Genomic DNA, 23542 nt, shown 5'->3' on the forward strand with positions numbered 1-23542 from the left:
AAGATTGAAATCATGTAAAACATTTTCTCAGATCATAATGGAATGAAGTTGGAAATCTATAACAGGCAGAGAGTCAGAAAATTCACAAATATATGGAGGCTAACAACACCCTTTTAAACAACAAATGGGTCAAGGAAGAAATTATAGGAGAAATCAGTAAATATCTTAAGGCAAATGAAAATGAAAATACAACCTATCAAAATTTATAGGATGCAGCAAAGGCAGTGCTGAAAGGCAAATTTATGCCTTAAATACCTATATTAAAAAAGAAGAAAGAACAAAAATCAAGGAATTAACTGTTCATTTGGGAGAACTAGTGAAAGAACAGCAAACAAACCCTACAGCAAACAAAAGGAGAGAAATACCAAAGAAAAGAGCAGAAATAAATGAAATTGAGAATATGAAAACAATAGAGAAAATAAAAACAACAGAAGTTGATAAAATTTGAGAAAATCAATAAAATCAATGGACCCTACAAAATTTATATTTTGGCTAGTGCATTTCCTAATTTAACTTTTATGGACAGTTTAATTGAACACCATACGTACCTGGAACCTTGAATAGGACATGAGATTTTGTAGGTTTGTCTAGGTTAGTGTGATGCACAGATAAATCCCAGGGTGATTTGAACAATGAATAAAGAAGTGTGCTGGTTTGAAAGGATGTATGGACCATAGAAAAGCCATGTTTTAATCAAAATCCCATTTCATAAAGGTAGAATAATCCCTATTCAACACTATATATTTGAAGCTGTAATCAGATAAGTTCCCTGGAGATGTGATTTAATCAAGAGTGATTGTTAAGCTGGATTAGGTGATGACATGTCTCCACCCATTTGGGTGGGTCTTGATAAGTTTCTGGGGTCCTATGAAAGAGGAAACATTTTGGAGAATGAGAGATGTTCATAGAGAGCAGAGAAGAATGACATAGCCACGAGAAGCAGAGAGTCCTTTGGAAATGAAGAAGGAAAACACCTCCCGGGGAGTTTCATGAAACCAGAAACCAGGAGAGAAAGCTAACAGATGATGCTGTGTTCGTCAGGTTCCCTTCCAGCTGAGGGAAAAGCCCTGACTATGTTCACCATGTGCCTTTTCACTTGAGAGAGAAACCCTGAACTTCATCGGCCTTAGGTATCTTTCCCTGGATGGCTTTGATTGGACATTTCTATAGATTTGTTGTAATTGGGACATTTTCTGGGCCTTAGAACTGCAAACTAGCGACTTATTAAATTCCTCTTTTTAAAAGTCATTCCATTTCTGGTATATTGCATTCTGGCAGCTAGTAAAATAGAACAAGAAGTATTTGCAAAGTCCCCTTGGGGGAATGGGAAGAAAGGGGGATAAATTCACCTTCTCCATTTGGAGAATTCCTGATATTCTTGCAAGCAGTGGGGACAACCAAAGCAATAGACTGAGTCCCCTATCTTAGGATTTGTTCATATGAAATTTAATCCCACAAAGGGTAGATCAAGCCTACTTAAAACTAGGCCTAAGGGTCACCCCCAAGGAAACCTCTTTTGTTACTCAGATGTGGTCTCTCTTTCCAGACAGTACAATAAGCAAACTCACCACCCTCCCCCTGTCTACGTTGGACATGACTCCCAGGGGTATAGACCTTCCTGGCAATGTGGGACAGAAATCCTGGAATGAGCTGAGACTCAGCATCAAGGGATTGAGAAAACCTTCTTGACTGAAAGGGGAAGAGCAAAATGGGACAAAATAAAGTGTCAGTGGCTGAGAGATTCCAAATAGAGTCAAGAGGTTATCCTGGAGGTTATTCTTATGCATTAAAAGGATATCACCTTGTTAGTCAAGATGTAATGGAGAGGCTCGAGTGAACTGCCTGAAAATATAGAGCTGTGTTCCAGTAGTCATGCTTGTGGAAGATGATTGTATAATGATAGAGCTTTCACAACGTGACTGTGTGATTGTGAAAACCTTGTGTCTGATGATCTTTAATCTATGGTATGGATAGATGAGTAAAACTGTGGTAAGAAATAAACAAATAATAGGGGGAACAAAGGTTAAAATAAATTGAGTAGATTGAAATACTAGTGGTCAATGAAAGGGAGTGGTGAGGAGGATGGCATGTGTGAGCTTTTTCTTTTTTCTTTCTTTTGCTGGAGAGATGCAAATGTTCAAAAAAATGATCATAGTGATGAATATACAACTATGTGATGATATTATGAGCCATTGATTGTAATCATGTCAAGAATGTTGGTATGTCCAGAATGTTTGTATGTCTGTTGTTTATAATAAAAATATTTTTTATTATAACAGTTTTATTATAGTTTTATTATAACTAACAATAATGTTAATATGCTGAATGAAGCTGAATATGAGAATGATAGAGGGAGGAAGGCTGGGGGCGTAAATGAAATCATAAAGAAAGGTAGATGATAAAGACTGAAATGGTATAATCTAGGAATGCCTAGAGTGTATAATGATAGTGACTAAATGTACAAATTTAAAAATGTTTTTGCATGAGGAAGAAAAAGAAATGTCATTACTGCAGGGTGTTGAAAATAGATGGTAATTAATATTTAAAAATTTTAACTTATGTGTGAGACTAAAGCAAAAAATGTTTATTTGGTACAAAATTTATATTTTGACTAGTGCAGTTCCTAATATAACTTATGTGTACAGCTTAGTTGAACACCATAAGTACATGGAACTTTGAGTAGGGCATAAGATTTTGTAGGCTTGTCCAGAGTGATGCCCCAGTAAATCCCAGAGTGATTTGAACAGTGAGTAAAAATGTATTTGCAAAGTCCCCTTGGGGGAATGTTGAGAAAAGGGGAAAATTCAACTTCCCCAAGTGGGGAATTCTTAATATTCTTACAAGCAATGTGGGCAGCCAAAGCAATAGGCTGAGTCCCCAGTTTTAGGTTTTGTTCATATGAAACTTAACCCCACAAAGTATAGGTCAAGCCTACTTAAAATTAGGCCTAAGAGTCACCCCCCAAGAGAACCTCTTTTATTCCTCAGATATGGCCTCTCCTTCCAGCCCACACAACAAGCAAACTCACCGCCCTCCCCCTGTCTATGTGGGACATGTCTCTCAGGGGTATAGACCTTCCTGGCAACGTGGGACAGGAATCCTAGAATGAGCTGGGACCCAGCATCAAGGGATTGAGAAAACCTTCTCAACCAAAAGGGGAGGAGTGAAATGAGACAAAATAAAGTGTCAATGGCTGAGAGATTCCAAACAGAGTTGAGGGGTTGTTCTTAGCATTAAATAGATATCACCTTGTCTGTCAAGATGTAATGGAGAGGCTGGAGGGAATTGCCTGAAAATGTAGAGCTATGTTCCAGTAGCCATGTCTCTTTAAGATGATTGTATAATAATATAGCTTTCACAGTGTGACTGTGTGATTGTGAAAACTTTGTGTGTGATGCTCTGTTTATCTACCTTATCAACAGATGAGTAAAACATATGGAATAAAAATAAATAATAGGGGGAGCAAATGTTCAAATAACTTTAGATTGAAATGCTAGTGATCAATGAAAGGGAGGGGTAAGGGGTATGGTATGTATAAATTTTTTTCTGTGTTCTTTTTATTTCTTTTTCTGAATTGATGCAAATGTTCTAAGAAATTATCATGATGATGAATATGCAACTATGTGATGATATTGTGAATTAGTGATTATATATGTAGAATGGAATGATCATATGTTAAAAATGTTTGTGTTTGTTATATTTTTTTAAAATTTAAAAATTAATGAAAAAGTTAATTAGATTTAAAGAAGAGAATAAAAAAATCAATGGACCTTAGCAAGGCTGACAAACAAAAAAAAGAGAGCGAGAGAGAGGACACAAATAAATAAAATCAGAAATGGAAGAGTAGACATAATCACTGACCCCACAGAAATAAAGGAGATAATGAGAGGATACTATGAGCAAGTATATGCTAATAGACTAGACACCATAGATTAAATGGACAACTTCCTAGGAAGGCATGAACAGCTAACATCAACTTGAGAAGAAATAGACGATCTCAACAAACCAATCACAAGTGAAGAGATTGAATCAGTCATCAAAAAACTCCCAAAAAGAAAAGTCCAGGATTAGATGGCTTCACATGTGAATTCTACCAAGCATTCAGGAAAGAATTCGTGCCAGTCCTGCTCAAACTCTTCAAAAAAATTGCAGAGCTACCTAACTCATTCTATAGAGCCAGCATCCCCCCTCATACCAAAGCCAGACAAAGATACTACAAGAAAAGAAAATTACAGACCAATCTCTTTAATGAGTATAGATGCAGAAACCCTCATACTTGCAAATCAAATCCAGTAGCACATTGAAAGAATTATACACTATGACCAAGTGGAATTTATTCCAGGTATATAAGGATGGTTTAACATAAGAAAATCAATTAATATAACACATCATGTCAGCAAATAAAAGTGGAAAAACCATGTGATCATCTCAATTGCTGCAGAAAAGGCATTTGACAAAATTCAGTATCCTTTCTTGATGAAAATACTTGAAAGGATAAGAATAGAAGGGAATTTCCTCAACATGATAAAGAGAATATATGAAAAACCCACAGCTAAAATCATACTTAATGAGGAAAGACTGAAAACTTTTCCTTTAAGATCAGGAACTAGACAAGGATGCCCTCTCACCACTGCTGTTCAGCATAGTGCTGGAAGTTCTAGCCAGAGCAATTAGACAAGAAAACGAAATAAATGGCATCCAGATTGGAAAGGAAGAAGTAAAACTTTGTTTACAGATGATATGATACTATATGTCAAAAATCCTGAAACATCTACAGTAAAACTACTAGAGCTTATAAATTAGTACAGCAAAGTGGCAGTGTATGAGATAAACACCCCCAAATCAGTAGTGTTTCTATATACTAGTGATGAGTAATCTGAGGAAGAAATCAAGAGAAAACTTCCTTTTACAATAGCAACCAAAAGAATAAAATGTTTAGGAATAAATTTAACTTAGGATTCAAAAGACCTACACTCAGAAAACTACAATTGCCAAAAGAAATCATGGAAGACCTAAATAAATGGAAGGGCCAACTGTGTTCATGGATTGAAAGACTAAATATAGTTAAGATGTCAGTTCTCCCCAAATTGATTTATAGATTCAAAGCAATACCAATTAAAATTCCAAAAACTTACTTTGCAGGAAAAGAAAAACAATAACCAAATTTGTTTGGAAGGGAGGGGTGCCTCAAATAGCTAAAAATATCTTGAGAAAGAAGAATGCAGTGGGATGTCTCATACTACCTGACTTCATATTATGAAGCTATAGTGGTCAAAACAGCATGGTATTGGCATAAAGATAGATATAACTGACCAATGGAATCAAATAATGTGTTCAGAAATAGACCCTTTCATCTATGAACAATTGCTCTTTGATAAGGTGGTCAAGCCAGTGCACCTGGAACAGAATAGCCTCTTCAATAAGTGGTGCTTGGAGAACCAAATATCCATATGCAAAAGAATGAGAGAGGATCCATATCTCACACCCTATCCAAAAATTAACTCAAAATGGATATAATACCTAAAAATTACAGCCAAGTTCATAAAACATGAGAAGAAAATGTAGGGAAATATTTTATAAATCTTGTAAGAGGAGGCAGTTTCCTAGACCTTACATCCAAAGCACAAGTATTGAAAACAGAAATAGATAAATGGGAACTCCTCAAAATTAAACACTTTTGTGCATCAAAGAACTTTGTCAGAAAAGTAAAAAGGCAGCCTATGCAAAGGGAGACAATATTTGGAAACCGCATATCAAATAAGGCTTTAGTATCCAGAATATATAAAGAGATTCTTTAACCCAACAACTAAAAGACAACCCAGTTAAAAAATGGGTGAAATACATGAACAGATACTTCTCAAAAAAGGAAGTACAAATGACTGAAAGGCACATGAAAAAGTATTCAACTTCACTGGCTCTTAGGGAAATGTGAATCATTACCACCATGAGATATCATCTGACACCTACTAGAATGGCCATTATCAAAAAAAAAAAAAAAAAAAAAAAAAAACCCCAGTAAACAACAAGTGCTGAAGATGATGTAGAGAAAGAGGCACACTTTATCTACTCGTTGGTGGGAATGTAAAGTGGTACAACCGCTCTGGAAGGCAGTTTGGCAGTTCCTCCGTGTGGTAGTTAGGTTCAGGCATCAACTTAGCCAAGTGATGGTGTCTAGTTCTGTTGCTGTAGACTTGAGTCATTAGCATGTGAAATTCATCTATGGCCAATTACATCTGCAGTTGGCTAAGAGGATTGCCTTCTGCAGTGAGTGATGTTTAATTTAATTAGCTGGAAGTTTAAAAGAGAGAGGTCAGAAGAGAGCTCAAAGCAGCACAACCCAAGCAGCTATAGATCAATTTGGGTAGAGTTGACATCATAACCGCATTCAGCCCTCCTATCCATGAACATGTAATATCTTTCCATAATTTAGGTCACTTATTTCTTTTAGCAATGTTTTGTAGTTTTCTATGTACAAGTCATTGGCATACCTGGCTAGGCTTATTCCTAGATACCTGATTCTTCTGGTTGCTATTTTGAATGGAATTTTTTCATTAATTGTCTTCTTAGGTCATTACTTGTGTATAGAAACATTACTTATTTTTGTACATTAATATCTTGTATTCTGCCACTTTGCTGAATTTGTTTATTAGCTCATGTGGCTTCGTCATAGATTTCTGAGAGTATTCCAAGTATAGGATCATGTCATGTGCAAATAATGAAAGTTTTACTTCTTCCTTTCCTGTTTGGATGTGTTTTATTTATTTCTCCTACATAATGACTCCAACTAGGAGTTCTAGTACAATACTGAATAATAGTGGTGACAGTGTGCCTCTTTGTCTAATTCCTAATCTTAGGGGGAATGCTTCAGTCTCTCACCATTAAGTATGATGCTGGCTATGGGTTTCTCATTTTATGCTATTTATAATATTGATACAGTTTCTTTTGATTCCTACCTTTTGAAGTTTTTATCAGGAAAGGATGCTGAATTTTGTCAAATGCTTTTTCAGCATCAATTGATATAGTCATATGATTTTTCCCTTTTGATTTGTTAATGGGCTGTATTACATTGATTGATTGTCTTTCGTTGAACCACCCTTGCATTCTTGGTATAAACTCCACTTGACCCTGATCTATAATTCTTTTAATGTGTTGTTGGATTTGATTTGCTGGAATTTTGTTGAGAATTTGTGTATCTATGTTCATTAGGGAGATTGGTCTGTAGTTTTTCTTTCTTGTAGTGCCTTTATCTTTAATGCCAGTTTTAGTATTAGAGTGATGTTCGCTTCATGAAATAAGTTAGTAGCATTCTTTTTTCTTCAATTTTTTTTAAAGTGTTTGAGCTGATCTGTGTTAAAGCCATCTGGTCCTCGGTTTTTCTTTGTGGGAATATGCTTGATGACTGATTAAATCTCTTTACTTGTAATTTGTTTGTTCAGATCTTCTGTTTCGTCTCGAGTTAGTACAGGTAGTTCATGTGTTTTTAGGAATTTCTCTATTTCATCCAAGTTTGTTGGCGTATAGCTGTTCATAGTATTCTCTTATGATTTTTAAAATTCTTCAGGATCCATAGTAACAACCCCCCTCTCGTTCCTTATTTTATTTGTGTCCTCTCTTTTTTTCACTTCGTCAGTCTAGCTAGGGGTCCATGAATTTTATTGATATTCTCAGAGAAGCAATTTTGGTTTTGTTGATTCTTTCTATTGTTTTTTGTTGTTGTTGTTGTTCTCCAGTTCATTTATTTCTGATTTAATCTTTGTTATTTCTCTTCTTTTATTTGCTTTGGAGTTAATTTGATGTTCTTTCTCTAATTCCTCCAGGTGAGCAGTTAAGTCCTCAATTTTTTTCTCGTTCTTGTTTTTTAATATAGGCATTTAGGGCAATAAATTTCCCTCTTAGCACACTGCCTTTGTCACATCCCATAAGTACTGATATGCTGTATTCTCATTATCATTTGTCTACAGATATTTACTTATTTCTCTAGTAATTTCTTCTTTAACCCGTTGATTATTTAATAGTGTATTGTTTAATTTCCATATATTTGTGAACGGTCTGGTTCTTTGGTGCTTATTACCAGCTTCATTCTGTTGTGGTCAGAGTAGTGCTTTGGATAATTTCATTCTTTGTGTGTGTGTGAAGAAGAAAAGAATTTATTCATTATCTTGCAAGAATGGGCACTCAAATGAAAAAATGATGGCTGTCATGCCAAACAAGCGAAAGCAGTAGTATTTATTCCCTAAGCCTAGCATGTAGGTCCCTCCCCTGTTTCTCTGATGGTTGGATACTCCAGAGGTTATAGCCTATCCAAGCAGCTTAACTATTTCAAATTTGCTGAAGGTTCCTGCTTTTGATTATGCTTTATATTTCAGTGGCCCTGGCTGTTACTTATTTAAATTTGTTTTTACCTATATAGGAGTTTGGCACCAATTCTTGGCTTGCATCAGAGGCCCTTTCCCTGCCTGCAAGACAAGTCTGAGTTGTTTTGAAGCCCTTTGTTTAATTAGTTCCGTTTCTCTCATCCTGTGCCATCTTGTGTGAAAGCTAAACTTAATTTTATCCTTATAAATTCCTCCTCTTTCTTTTTGAACTCTTAGTTTTCACATTCAAGTTCTTTTTCCAAATTTGTTAAGAACTTTTTCACACTCTTCATCATAGAGATTTTCTACTTTAAGCGGGGTACAAATTATTTTGCCTTTACTGAAGAGGCATTTGCTTGGTTAGGGCAGCTTCAATGAGTCTCTGAGCTAGCCCTTGGGCACATAGGATAGTATAACACCTAGAGCTGTGAGTACCCCAGTTATGGTGATTAAAGAAGTTAGCATGAATAGTACCACCCTTTTCCATTTCCTAAACCAGCTTTTTAACCACCCCATGAGGGGGTTATCTTTGCCTGAATTTTCCACCACTTCTTCAGATAAGGCCATAAGGCCTTGTAAAGCTTTAGTGATAGTTCCATCTGGGGCTGTATTATTTGGAATAAGTGTACAACAACTACTCCCAACCATAAAACAAACACCTTCTTTTCAGCTAGCATCATGTCTAGGGCCATCCTATTTTCCCATGTCATTTGACTAGTAGTGTCCAACTATTATGCTATTCCCTTAGCTGCATTCTTTGTGTAATTGGTAAATCTTTGCTGATACACATTTTTGTTGATGGTGACCCACCAGAATAAGGATGGCTCGAGTCCTGCAGCTATTTGATTTCTAGCCTTAAACTTACCCGGGATTCCTTGTGGCACACCTATGCTATCTAAGTAAATTTGATCGTCACAGGAACCAAGTAGCATTTTTTCTTTCTTTTTCCTTGGATTAGAACTTCCTCCTCCTTTTCAAATGCCAGGGTGAATGGAATGACCAACTGGATGAGAGCACAGGTCCCTTTCCACTTCTCAGGTACTGATCAGAGAAAGCTCTTTCCACAATACCCCCAAAGTTCTGACTACAATTTTCACCAGGAGCAGTGTTCTGAAAAAGGAGTACCATGCACTTGAACTCCTTTTCATGTTTCTCCATACCTGTCAGAAAGGGCAAGATAAAGACAGTGGGTCGGCCTGTTGTGTAAGCATATGGTTGCTTTTCTTTAGACTCTGGACTGTATATTTAAACCATTATACCCAGGCATTTGTATCTCCATCTTCAAATTTTCTGCCTTGACCACTCTCACAACTTTGGGGTCATTCTGTATTGGGGAACTAACCTTCAGCTGGGTCTCCTTTGGCACTATTGAAGAGTTAGCTGGAGAGGGCATTGTTGGTGTATGGGAGAGAACTTCTATCTTGAACCTTCCTAGAGGGTCTTTTCCAGAGAGGCCCACCCCCATACTATATATTCTGTTAACTACTACTGCATTTCTGTTGCTGCTCCCTGCTGGATGTTTGTCTGCTTTCTTGATGATCATTGCCACCAGGTTACACTTATGATTTTTGCAATTTGTTGGGGAGTTTCCTTTATAAAAGATTATTTATCCTTTAATGGCCTCTAAGTCTGTAAAATTAATCCTGTGTTCATAGTTCACCCTTCATCATCCCAGGAGAGGCTCAACTGTAACACCCCCCAGCTGGTTTTGAACACAGGTATTTGTTTTCCCCACTCAATTTCCATTGATTCATTAAGATTATGCAGTTTATTACTGTCTATTACTTGGCAAGCAACAACCTGTACAGTTTGGGACTCTAAACCTTCAGTTTACATTCACCACCAATCTGACAGGGCTCATTGCATCCTGAATTTGGACCATGACAGCTAGTTCATTTTTTAAAAAAATTTATTTATTAATTAAAAAAAATTAAGAACAAACAAACGAAAACATTAACATATAATTCCTTTCTAAATATATATTCAGTAATTCTCAATATCATCACATAGTTACATATTCATCATTTCTTAGAACATTTGCATCAATCCAGAAAAAGAAATAAAAAGACAACAGAAAAAGAAATAAAACAATAATAGAAAAAAAGGATTATACATACCATACCCCTCACCCCTCACCCCCATCTATCACTAGCATTTCAAACTAAATTTATTTTAACATTTGTTCCCCCTATTATTTATTTTTATTCCATATGTTCTACTCATTTCTTGACAAGGTAGATAAAAGGAGCATCAGACACAAAGTTTTCACAGTCACATAGTCACATTGTGACAGCTATATCATTATTCAATCATCCTCAAGAAACATGGGTACTGGAACACAGCTCTACATTTTCAGGCAGTTCCCTCCAGCTTCTCCGTTACATATTGGACATCAAGGTGATATCTACTTAATGCATAAGAATAGCCTCCAGGACAACCTCTTGACTCTGTTTGGAATCTCTCAGCCATTGACACTGTCTCATTTCACTCTTCCCCCTTTTGGTCGAGGTTTTCTCAATCCCTTGATGCTAAGTCTCAGCTCATTCTAGGGTTTTTCTCAACCCCTTGATGCTGAGTCTCAGCTCATTCTGGAATTTCTGTCCCACGTTGCCAGGAAGGTCCACACCCCTGGGAGTCATGTCCCACACAGAGAGGGGGAGGGTGGTGAGACTGCTCGTCGTGTTGGCTGGAGAGTGAGGCCACATCTGAGCAACAAAAGAGGCTCTCTTGGGGATGACTCTTAGGCCTAAATTTTAAGTAGACTTGACCTATCCTTTGTGGGGTTAAGTTCCATATGAACAAACCCCAAGACTGGGGACTCTGCCTATAGCTTTGGTTGTCCACACTGCTTGTGAGAATATCAAGAATTCAACTTGGGGAAATTGCATTTCTCTCTGTTCTCACCATTCCCCAAAGGGGACTTTGCAAATACTTTTCTACTCACTGATGAAATTACTCTGGGATTCATCGGGGCATCACTCTGGACAAACCAACAAAATCTCATGTTCTACCTGAGATTCCAAGTACTTATGGTGTTCAATCAAACTGTCTACATAAGTTATATTAGGAAATGCACTAGACAAAATATAAATTTTGAAACAAATAAACATTTTTTACTTTAGTCTCACACATAGGGTGACATTTTAAAATATTAATTACCATCTATTTTCAGCACCCTGCAATAATGACATTCCTTTGTTCTTCCTCATGCAAAAGCATTTTTAAAATTGTACCTTGTACATTTCACTATTTTTATACACTCTAGGCATTCCTAGATTATGCCATCTCAATCTTTAACATCTATCTTTCTTTCTGATTTCATTTATGTCCCCAGCCCTCCTCCCTCTATCATTCTCACATGCAGCTTCATTCAGTGTTTTAACATAATTGTATTACAATTAGGTAGTATTATGCTGTCCATTTCTGAGTTTTTGTATTCAGTCCTGTTGCACAGTCTGTATACCTTCAGCTCCAATTACTCAATATCTTACCCTATTTCTATCTCCTGATGGTCTCTGTTACCAATGGCAAATTCCAAGTTTATTCACTAATGTCAGTTCATATCAGTGAGACCATACAGTATTTGTCCTTTTGTTTCTAGCTAGTCTCACTCAGCGTAATGTTCTTAAGGTCCATCCATGTTGTTACATACTTCATAAGTTTATTCTGTCTTAAAGCTGCATAATATTCCATGGTATGTATATACCAGTTTGTTTAGCCACTCGTCTGTTGATGGACAGTTTGGCTGTTTCCATCTCCTTGCAATTGTAAATAATGCTGCTATAAACATTGGTGTGCAAATGTCCGTTTGTGTCTTTGCCCTTATGTCCTCTGAGTAGATACCTAGCAATGGTATTGCTGGGCCGTATGTCAATTCTATATTCAGCTTTTTGAGGAACCACCAAACTGCCTTTCACAGTGGTCGCACCATTTGACATTCCTACTACAATGAATAAGTGTGCCTCTTTCTCCACATCCTCTCCAGCACTTGTCATTTTCTGATTTGTTGATAATGGCCATTCTGGTGGTGTGAGAGGATATCTCATTGTGGTTTTGATTTGCATTTATCTAATGGCCAGGGACATTGAGCATCTCTTCATGTGCCTTTTGGCCATTTGAATTTCCTCTTCTGGTAGGTGTCTGTTCAAGTCTTTTTCCCATTTTTGTAATTGGATTGACTGTCTTTTTGTTATTGAGTTGAACAGTCTCTTTATATATTCTGGATACTAGACCTTTATCTGATATGTCATTTCCAAATATTGTCTCCCATTGTGTAGGCTATCTTTTTACTTTCTTGATGAAGTTCTTTGATGCGCAAAAGTGTTTAATTTTGAGGAGTTCCCATTTCTTTCTTTCTTTCTTCAGTGCTCTTGCTTTAGGTGTAAGGTCTATAAAACCGCCTCCAAATATAAGATTTATAAGATATTTCCCTACATTTTCCTCTAACTGTTTTATGGTCTTAGACCTAATGTTTAGATCATGGATCCATTTTGAATTAACATTATATAGGGTGTGAGATACGGGTCCTCTTTCATTCTTTTGCATATGGATATCCAGTTCTTTAGGCACCATTTATTAAAGAGACTGTTCTGTCCCAGGTGAGTTGGCTTGACTGCCTTATCAAAGATCAAATGTCCATAGATGAGAGGGTCTATATCTGAACACTCTATTCGATTCCATTGGTCAATATATCTATCTTTATGCCAGTGCCATGCTGTTTTGACCACTGTGGCTTCATAATATGCCTTAAAGTAAGGCAGCATGAGACCTCCAGTTTCATTTTTTTTTCTCAGGATACTTTTAGCAATTCGGGGCACCCTGCCCTTCCAGATAAATTTGCTTATTCATTTTTCTATTTCTGAAAAGTAAATTGTTGGGATTTTGATTGGTATTGCGTTGAATCTGTAAATCAATTTAGGTAGAATTGACATCTTAACTATATTTATTCTTCCAATCCATGAACACAGTATGCCTTTCCATCTATTTAGGTCTTCTGTGATTTCTTTTAACAATTTCTTGTAGTATTCTTTGTATAGGTCTTTTGTCTCTTTAGTTAAATTTATTCCTAAGTATTTTGTTCTTTTGGTTGCAATTGTAAATGGAACTCTTTTTTTTTATTTCCCCCTCAAATTGTTCATTACTGGTGTATAGAAACACTACAGATTTTTGAATGTTGATCTTGTAACCTGCCACTTTGCTGTACTCGTTTATTAGCTCTAGTAGTTTTGCTGTGGATTTTTCAGGGTGTTCGACATATAGTATCATATCCTCTGCAAACAGTGAGAGTTTTACTTCTTCCTTTCCAATTTTGATGCCTTGTATTTCTTTTTCCTGTCTAATTGCTCTGGCTAGAACTTCCAACACAATGTTGAATAACAGTGGTGATAGTGGACCTCCTTGTCTTGTTCCTGATCTTAGGGGGAAAGTTTTCAGTTTTTCCCCATTGAGGATGATATTTGCTGTAGGTTTTTCATATATTCCCTTTATCATTTTAAGGAAGTTCCCTTGTATTCCTATCTTTTGAAATGTTGTCAACAGGAAAGGATGTTGAATTTTGTCAAATGCCTTCTCTGCATCATGAGATGATCATGTGATTTTTCTGCTTTGATTTGTTGATATGTTGTATTTTACATTAATTGGTTTTCTTATGTTGAACCATCCTTGCATACCTGGGATGAATCCTACTTGGTTATGATGTATAATTCTTTTAATGTATTGCTGGATTCGATTTGCTAGAATTTTGTTGAGGATTTTTGTATCTATATTCATTAGAGAGATTGGTCTGTAGTTTTCTTTTTTTTATAATATCTTTGCCTGTTTTTGGTATGAGGGTGATGTTGGCTTCATAGAATGAATTAGGTAGCTTTCCCTCCTCATCAATTTTTTTGAGGAGTTTGAGGAGGATTGGTACTTATTCTTTCTGGAATGTTTGGTAGAATTCACATGTGAAGCCATCTGGTCCTGGGCTTTTCTTTTTGAGAAGCTTTTTAATGACAGGTTCAATTTCTTTACTTGTGATTGCTTTGTTGAGGTCATCTATTTCTTCTTGAATCAAAGTTGGTTGTTCATGCCTTTCTAGGAATCTGTCAATTTCATTTAGATTGTCTAGTTTATTAGCGTAAAGTTGTTCATAGTATCCTCTCATTATTTTCTTAATTTCTACAGGGTCAGTGGTTGTGTCTCCTCTTCCATTTCTGATCTTATTTATTTGCATCCTCTCTCTTCTTCTTCTTGTCAATCTTGCTAAAGGCCCATCAATCTTATGGATTTTTCTCACAGAACCAACTTCTGGTTTTATTGATTTTCTCAATTGTTCTCATGTTCTCAATTTCATTTATTTCTGCTCTAATCTCTGTTATAACTTTCCTTTTGCTTGCTTTGGAGTTAGTTTGCTGTTCTTTCTCCAGTTCTTCCAAGTGGACAGTTAATTCCCGAATTTTTACCCTTTCTTCTTTTTTGATATAGGCACTTAGGGCAATAAATTTCCCTCTTAGCACTGCCTTTGCTGCGTCCCATAAGTTTTGATATGTTGTGTTTTCATTTTCATTTTCATTTGCCTCGAGATATTTACTGATTTCTGTTGTAATTTCTTCCTTGACCCACTGGTTGTTTTAGAGTGTGTTGTTGAGCCTCCATGTATTTGTGAATTTTCTGGCGCTCTGCCTATTATTGATTTCCAACTTCATTCCTTTATGATCTGAGAAAGTGTTTTGTATGATTTCAATCTTTTTAAGTTTGTTGAGACTTGTTTTCTGACCCAGCATATGGTCTGTCTTTGAGAATGATCCATGAGCACTTGAGAAAAATGTGTATCCTGCTGTTGTGGGGTGTAATGTCCTATCTAGCTCATTTATTGTACTATTCAAATTCTCTGTTTCTTTATTGATCCTCTGTCTAAATGTTCTGTCCATTAATGTGAGTGGTGAATTGAAGTCTTCAACTATTATGGTAGATGTGTCTATTTCCCTTTTCAGTGTTTGCAGTGTTTGCCTCATGTATTTTGGGGCATTCTTGTTCGGTGCATAAATATTTATGATTGTTATGTCTTCATGCTGAATTGTTCCTTTTATTAGAACATAGTATCCTTCTTTGTCTCTTTTAACTGTTTTACATCTGAAGTCTAATTTGTTGGATATTAGTACAGCTACTCCTGCTCTTTTCTGGTTGTTGTTTGCATGAAGTATGTTTTCCCAACCTTTCACTCTCAACCTATGTTTATTCTTGGGTCTAAGATGTGTTTCCTGTAGACAGCATATAGAAGGATCCTGTTTTTTAATCCATTCTGCCAGTCTATGTGTTTTGATTGGGGAGTTTAATCCATTAACATTTAGTGTTATTATATATGGGTAGTACTTTCTTCTACCATTTTGCGCTTTGTATTTTATATGTCATATCTAATTTTCGTTCTTTCTACACTCTTCTCCACACCTCTCTCTTCTGTCTTTTCGTATCTGTCTCTAGTGCTCCCTTTAGTATTTCTTGCAGAGCTGGTCTCTTGGTCACAAATTCTCTCAGTGACTTTTTGTTTGAAAATGTTTTAATTTCTCCCTCATTTTTGAAGGACAATTTTGCTGGGTATAGAATTCTTGGTTGGCAGTTTTTCTCTTTTAGTAATTTAAATATATCGTCCCACTGTCTTCTCGCCTCCACGGTTTCTGCTGAGAAATCTACGCATAGTCTTATTGGTTTCCCTTGTATGTGATGGATTGCTTTTCTCTTGCTGCTTTCAAGATCCTCTCTTTCTCTTTGACCTCTGACATTCTGACTAGTAAGTGTCTTGGAGAACATCTATTTGGATCTATTCTCTTTGGGGTACACTGCACTTCTTGGATCTGTAATTTTAGGTCTTTCATAAGAGTTGGGAAATTTTCAGTGATAATTTCTTCCATTAGTTTTTCTCCTCCTTTTCCCTTCTCTTCTCCTTCTGGGACACCCACAACACGTATATTTGTGCCCTTCATATTATCATTCAATTCCCTGAATCCCTGCTCATATTTTTCCATTTTTTTCCTTATAGTTTCTGTTTCTTTTCGGATATCAGATGTTCTGTCCTCCAGTTCACTAATCCTATTCTCTGTCTCTCGAAATCTACCATTGTAGGTTTCCATTGTTTTTTTCATCTCTTTTACTGTGCCTTTCACTCCCATAAGTTCTGTGACTTGTTTTTTCAGAGTTTCCATTTCTTCTTTTTGTTCATTCCTTGCCTTCTTCATATCCTCCCTCAATTCATTGATTTGGTTTTAGATGAGGTTTTCCATGTCTGGTCGTATATTCTGAATTGATTGTTTCAGCTCTTGTTATCTCATTTGAACTATTGGTTTGTTCCTTTGACTGGGCCATATCTTCAATTTTCCTGGTGTGATTTGTTATTTTTTGCTGGGGTTTAGACATTTAATTTCCTTAATTGGTTTTTTCTGGGACTGCTTTCACTTCTCTTACCTAGGGTTTTCTTGCTGGATGAATTTGTTGTCTATCTGTTCTTTGGCATTCAGTTCAGCTTTTTCTGTACTTCTAGCTTAGGTTTTGTTTAACAGAGGATAATTTTTCAGTTCTTTTTTCTTGGCCTGCTTGTAAGGTTCATTTTCCCTCCCCACCCTTAGGAGTATCTACACAGGTATTATAGACTCCAGCCAGGTTTTCCCGGACTAAACTGGCCTCCTATCAGCGGGAAGGAGTCACCTGCATCAGTTTTCCCTGAGGGTGAGACCCAGCAGGTTAAAAGACTTCCTTGTGAAGTCTCTGGGCTCTGTTTTTCTTATCCTGCCCAGTATGTGGCGCTTGTCTGCCTGCAGGTCCCACCAGCAAAAGATGTTGTGGCACCTTTAACTTTGGCAGACTCTCCCTACTGGGGGCGTGGTGGAGACAGAGGAGAGGTTGTAGGCTGGTTTTAATGGCTTCAAATTGCCAAGCCCTGGGCTCTGAATTCCTTGAGGGAGGGATTCCACCTGAGTTGGGCTTCACCCCTCCCCTGGGGAAGGCACAGGTGGGAGACAAGCCCTGAAGGCAGCCAGTTTCTGCCTATGCCTGGGGCAGCTGCAGCCTGAGAACTCCCACCGCTGAATCCAGAGGCAGCCAAGCCTTCGTAGAAACATGACCACAAATACCTGTGTTTCCTCCCCTTTCCTCTTTTTCCATTAGCCCAATGAGTGACCTCCGCCTTGACCAGGTTCACCTGAACTGGGGGCCTATTTTTAGAGTCAGAATTTGTTAATTAATGCCACAATTGGTGTTTGGTTAGACTCAGCCCCTGCTGCTGTTAAAGACTCTTTCCTTTCTCCTCTGGGAAGCAGCCTGTGTGGGAGGGGCGCCAGCCACTGCGGCTTGGGGAACTCACGGTTCTGGGGAAGCTCGCAGCCAGTCCAGCTGGTCCAGGCTGGGGTACGCTCTGTGTCCGGTCACTGACATGTCTCTGGGGGCTGTTCTGTACTCTTTCTGGTTATTTAGTAGTTGTTCTGGAGGATGAACTAAAACGCGCACATTGCTAAGCTGCCATCTTGGCCACACCCCATCACTAGTTCTTTTTTAAATTCAGCTTTAAATCTCTCATCTATCTTCCTTGGTAAGACTCTCTGACCAGGGTCACTATTAACTATATTAGATTAAAATACAGACTCTAAACCCCAAATCTGAAAACCCCTTCTACCTTCCCAGCTATTGTCTCTATAATGTAATTTTTAAAGGGTCTGAAGTTGGAATTTTTTCCCAGAAATTGGGCTGTGTTGTTGGGTACTTATCATCCAGCTCAGGTACTGGTCTTTTCACTTAGGTGTAGTGAGTCCATCCTTTTTCTGCCATCCAGACAGCTATCTCAGTTGTCAGTAGAACTTGATAGGGTCCTTCCCAGGCAGGTTAGAGTTTGGATTCTTTCCATGATTTGATGAGGACCCAGCTGCTGGGTTAGTGTAGATGGACAGCAAATTCAAGAGGTAGGGTCTGGCCTAGCAAGTCAAGGTGCCTGAGGGATGACAGGGTAGAGGACAAAGCCAGTACATAATTTTTAAGGAAGAGGTCCTTTGCAAAGTCAGCTACTGGCATGGTGTGTCCTAAGTCAGAATTCTCTGGTTCTGGACTGGTACAATTCAGAACAAATTATCTGCTGCCAGCATACGAAGGAGGGACAGTCATAGGATACATATTCCCATTTCTAAAGGAACAGATTGGAAGGAGCACAGGGGTCACTAGACACAAGCAGTCTTGAAAACCTGCAGTGCAAACTCCATTAGATTTCAAAATCTGAGAATCATTTATCTTCGGGGCTTTAGAAAATGTCCCACCCTTTCCAAGGGCCTACGCAGTAAGCCCTCCTCTCTCCTGATGCCTACGCAGTAAGCCCTCCTCTCTCCTGATGCAACCTTGTGGGACATTGGGAGACCACCTTTTTCTTGGCTTCACCCTCTCCAGGCATCAGGGCTGTAGCTGGGTTCTCTACTATCTCTGGGGCACACACTCAGCCCCTCCACGTGGTGGCAGCCAGGCTCTCTCCAGTCCCCAAGGAATGTGCTCTAACTTTTCCAAGTCCTGAAACTGCAAAACTCTTCTACTGCAATGAAATGCAAGACCCATTCTCTACCTTTGGGGCAAACTCAGCCTTTCCAAGTACTTCGGTGGGTCTGCTCTCGGGGCATGAGGTTTCTTGTCTTTAGACTTTAGGTTCCATAGTTTTGCCTCAGTAGTTATTTTTCCTCCTTTGTATCCCTTCTCTGCCTCTCTCAGTCCCAACTGGCAGTGGTTCTCTTTATACAGATCCTGCAACACTCTGGTTGGATCTGCATTGAGGAATTTCTGCTCTGCTGCCATTTTCCCTTGTCCAGGCAGGTGCTGCCTCTCCCAGTCTTTCATAGCTTCCCTCCTCATCATTCTTCTTTCTTTCCCCATAAAAAGGATGTTTAGGATAGACATAAGTTCAGACCAGGTACATAATCAATTTCCCCTGGTCTAATAGGTACTTCCCTCAAAGGGTACAGGGGCTCATTAGGTCTATATTCTTTTACCCTTTTGTCCTCAGGAGTCCCCCAAAATGGGAAATTCCATATGTCTTTCTTACACTGTTCCAACTCCTTCCTCAATTGTTGGTGGGTTGTCAAGGGTGGAGCAGTTGACCCTGATTGCCCCTTCAGCAACTCGAGGGAATGAGGATTAGTTCTATTGGGCCTTCAGGGTCCAACAGTCCCTGCCCTGAGGGAGGGCAGGGGAAGGCTCAATAAAGGATCCTTCCTGGGCTTCTTTAGTTTCTAAAGATTTAGCTTCTGGTTCTGGGGTTTTAACCTTTACAGGATAAAGAGGGGTCCCCCTTCCCTTTAGCCAACACACAGCATAATCAGACTCCTTTTTGGAAAAGGGCTTCTTTTTGTTAACTTAAAGCATGAGGTTGGCACAGAGCCAATCCTTATCTGCCCTGTATTTTGGCCAGAATACATTGAACGGCACAATACTTTCTTTTGGCCAAATGTAACAACAATATTTAATCATTTTCTTTTTGTCCTTTCCCTTGGTCCTATCACTATCAGTCCAATGTTCCAACATTCTCTCTATGGACTATCCAGGGGAATGTTCCTGGGGGACTCTGTAGGTATCCCCTTCCCTTTTTCCCTTGCTGGCCGACTGCCTCTATTACCCATTCTAAGTCTTACCTGGGTTCCTTTGTCTCAGCAAAGAATGATAAGTTCAAATATTTAAAGCTAGGAAACTTTAAAAAGTAAAATTTAAGAGATAAAATAATTTTAAATAGAATCTGATACTTAGACATTTATCACATAATAAGTTTGTATTAATGTTGGATTTTAGATACCGTGGTTGGGTAAATATTATTTTTGATAGTTATCAATTTGGAATTTTTTGTTTCATTCTTAGACATAAATCATAGATTGTGATAGTGAGGAATGAAGACAGAAAGTAAATCAACTCTCATACATTGGAGGGGTTTGAATTTCAAATAGTGTTTTATTAATTTAATTGTTGTTCTAGCTTTCTAATGGCTACTGGGGAAAAGCTCATTGAATGTTTTCTCTGTTTTGTCAGTATAACTTCTGAACTCAGATTAGTTTATATTAAAAAGTAATTTTTATTTGAGTATAGGAAATAGTTGTAGATTTTACAAAAGTCTAACATCTCGATAATGATGAAGCTCATTCATTTCTAAAGTTCTCTAAATCATTCTTTTTGGAGAAATACCAAAATTGAAATGTTTCAAGCAAGTATAACTGTTGGAATACTATATAATCTTAGACACCTGTTATTTATAAATTGTAAGAGGATTTAGCAGACCTAAATTGATCTCTGCAGATTTTAGATTTTCTCAAAAAGCTTACAATTTCTTTATTTAGATTTATTTGCTCATTGCACTTTCAAAATTAACTTCTGTGACTGTAAAGGCCGTGGATCAAAAAATAAAAATGAATTGTATAAAAGATAAACAGCATTTTTAAGATACCATATATGTTCATTATTTAGTGATATATTAAAGTCATTTCAGTTAAATGCATATTTTCCTTTTATGTTTAGTGGTACAGTTATAAGTGTAGTGTGTACTTAGTTCTACTATTTTACTTTTACCAGAAAATCTTTATTAACTTGAATACAAGGTATTGTACCTGATAAAATTGACATTATCTACAAAGCTTACAATAAGTATCAGAATTTGTACACCGAAATATAAATAGTGTAATCCATTAACAGAAAGAAAAATTCCTTCATAAGTTTCCTTACTAAAAATAGCCTAACTGATGAAGTCTTTAGATGGAAAGTTTTATAATATAGAGTGCATAACCATAACAATTTGAGTGGATAATAACATAGATAAGTATTTTAATAATTTTACCTGGTCAAAATTTGGATGATAGTACAGTTTAGGAAATATTTTGCAAGTGAAACTTATTTTACATAAAATAGTCCTGGGCAGGTTACTTAAATTCATTAGTTATGCATTTGTTTATCTATACTTTGACATTGTTAGACTAGTTAATCCCTGATATTGCCTCTAAATTTTATCGAGCTATATTAAATATTCTAATAGAAGAAAGCACTATTAGAAAAGTCCTATCGTATTTTACTTCTATGACCTCTAGGGGGCACCAAAAGACCTAATTGCAAACATTGCCTGGTAGATTCCAGCAGCAATTGATCTTGTTTTTTCAATCTAACAGGTGTGTGCAGAAATGCGCTATCAATTGAATAAAATCAAAATGGAGAAGGATGAGGCAGAAAAGGAGCACAGAGAGTACAGAACAAAAACTAAAAGGGATCTTGAAATTAAAGATCAGGTAAGAGATGACATGAAAGTAACTAGCATTAAAGATATAACTAATGTTCTCTCTGAAGTTGATGTGGTTTTATTCCTAAGTCATTTATTCGATTATTTTGTTTCTAACCAATGGAATGATCCAGTTTATACTATTAAAAGAATTTCATTTATAGTTGCCTAAAATTATCACCTTTCATATTAAATGTGAGAATACAACTGCATGCATTTAAAAAATCCAATCTGACAGGTCATAAATATACATTTGGATATGTGTATCTATTACTTACAAAGAAAAAAAAAAAGATGTTCTAATGCACATTTTGAACCAAAAATATATGTACATAAACTTAAAAGATGCCAACTTGAATCCAATTTTAAATGAAAAAGTTTAAAATTTGTAAGATGAGATGGGTTGATATGTAAATATGTCAATCAAATTGATGTTGGCAGAATGAAACCAGTTTTAACTGAGATAACCGTGAATACTTTTGCTCAGGAAGCCTGAGTACGGTGAAAATTAGAAATGTTAGGAGAAAAAATGTAGCTTACTTCAATTTTGGTTTGAACAGATGTTTTATGTTGTATCTTTGTTGAGATCTTGTAGATACGCCCATTTTAATTGACAACAGAATAAAAGTTGTTGAGGGCAGTTCTCTAATAGGCTGACTTTTGACTTAAGTTACAATATAGACCATTGACAGTTCTCATTCTTTATCTTTGTTGAAAGCAGACTGTTGACCTATTCAATTAATAATGAGATTTCTCAGTGTCAGTATTTTAAAGAAATCACCATAATTTAGTAGTAGGTAGCCCATAGTAAATTTTTTCAAATGTATTTCTAGTTCAAGGCTTTTTATCATATTTTCCTTTCAACTTAATCAATTCTTTATGACAAGTAACATGAAGACAATTGAGAAAATACTGAAAAGAAAAATAACAAAATTTAGTACAAAAATTCTTTCAAGTCATAACTGAAATCCTTGCCACTAAATTAAAATCCAGACAACCAAAATGAAATTCTGCTTTTGTACCACTGTATTCAAAATGTTATAATGAGTTTTAAGTTTTCAGATTTTTCATTGCTAAAACATGTACAAATAATGAAACTACTTTATTTGCTCCAGTTGGGGGCGTGCCTGGTAGTGGAATTGAAAATCCTTTCTATTAGGAGCTGCTGGCCTAGGACTAACCAAGTTTTGAAACACAGAGAATTTTTCTTTACTGTTGCATTATGCATTTTTTTAAAAAAAGGTAAATTGTCACACTCATTAGCATTTTATATGCTTTGTGTATAGCAAGAAAAAGTCTCAGTTATTTTAAAATTACTGTATAATGTTCTAGAAAGAAAAACCCTGATTCAATAAAAGTTTATCACTTGTAAATGAATAAGCTGTGTAGAAATATTTGCAATATTTGTCTTTTAATACTGTATCTCATTCTAATTAACTAGTGATGATGTGGAAGTTTAAGGTGCGGGATTTTGAAAGAAGTTTTCATTCGTCACCATTTCCTGATCAATAGTGAAGCACTAACAGTTTTTATAATGATTTTTAGGGGTCTGTTTTTAGATAGAGACGTGCTTATTTTAGGAGGTCATAACATTAGGAATGAAAACCCTGAACAGTTACAAGATGTTTGTAAAGTGATGTGCTTGTTACCATTTTTCTTTGACAGAACGTGAGGAAATCTTATAGGTACTCTTTATAACTATTTTGTATTGAACAGATAATTTCAGAAAAGAAAGTAGTGGTGTCTCATTCCATGGATGATTTGGAGTAGCAAAGCATCAATTGTTCTTTGGTCTTTCAGCCATGACCTGACCTTCTGTCTGTAAGACTGAAGAGCTACTTTGCTTGGCCACCATCTGCACTCAAGAGAGAAATTTACATTTAACTTTTAAAACCTGGACATGTTGAGTATTTACGTGAAATACCTATAATAATTAAAA

The 23542-nt window shown here is 36.8% G+C and overlaps 1 protein-coding gene across 12 annotated transcripts in view; it reads left to right on the forward strand.

Moving 5' to 3' along the window:
- Positions 1-23542, forward strand: part of SDCCAG8 (SHH signaling and ciliogenesis regulator SDCCAG8) — a 319229-nt gene that overhangs the window by 134330 nt on the left and 161357 nt on the right. For all 12 annotated transcript variants that reach the window (XR_013179195.1, XR_013179196.1, XR_013179197.1 and 9 more), the window contains one exon: positions 21497-21613. Coding sequence is in view for 9 of the 12 variants with exons in the window: in XM_077168479.1 (XP_077024594.1) it covers positions 21497-21613 (117 nt within the window). In the remaining 3 variants the exon portion in view is untranslated. The remainder of the gene's footprint in view (positions 1-21496; positions 21614-23542) is intronic.

Source organism: Tamandua tetradactyla, chromosome 7, assembly GCF_023851605.1.
Source record: "Tamandua tetradactyla isolate mTamTet1 chromosome 7, mTamTet1.pri, whole genome shotgun sequence".
Taxonomy (NCBI): domain Eukaryota; kingdom Metazoa; phylum Chordata; class Mammalia; order Pilosa; family Myrmecophagidae; genus Tamandua; species Tamandua tetradactyla.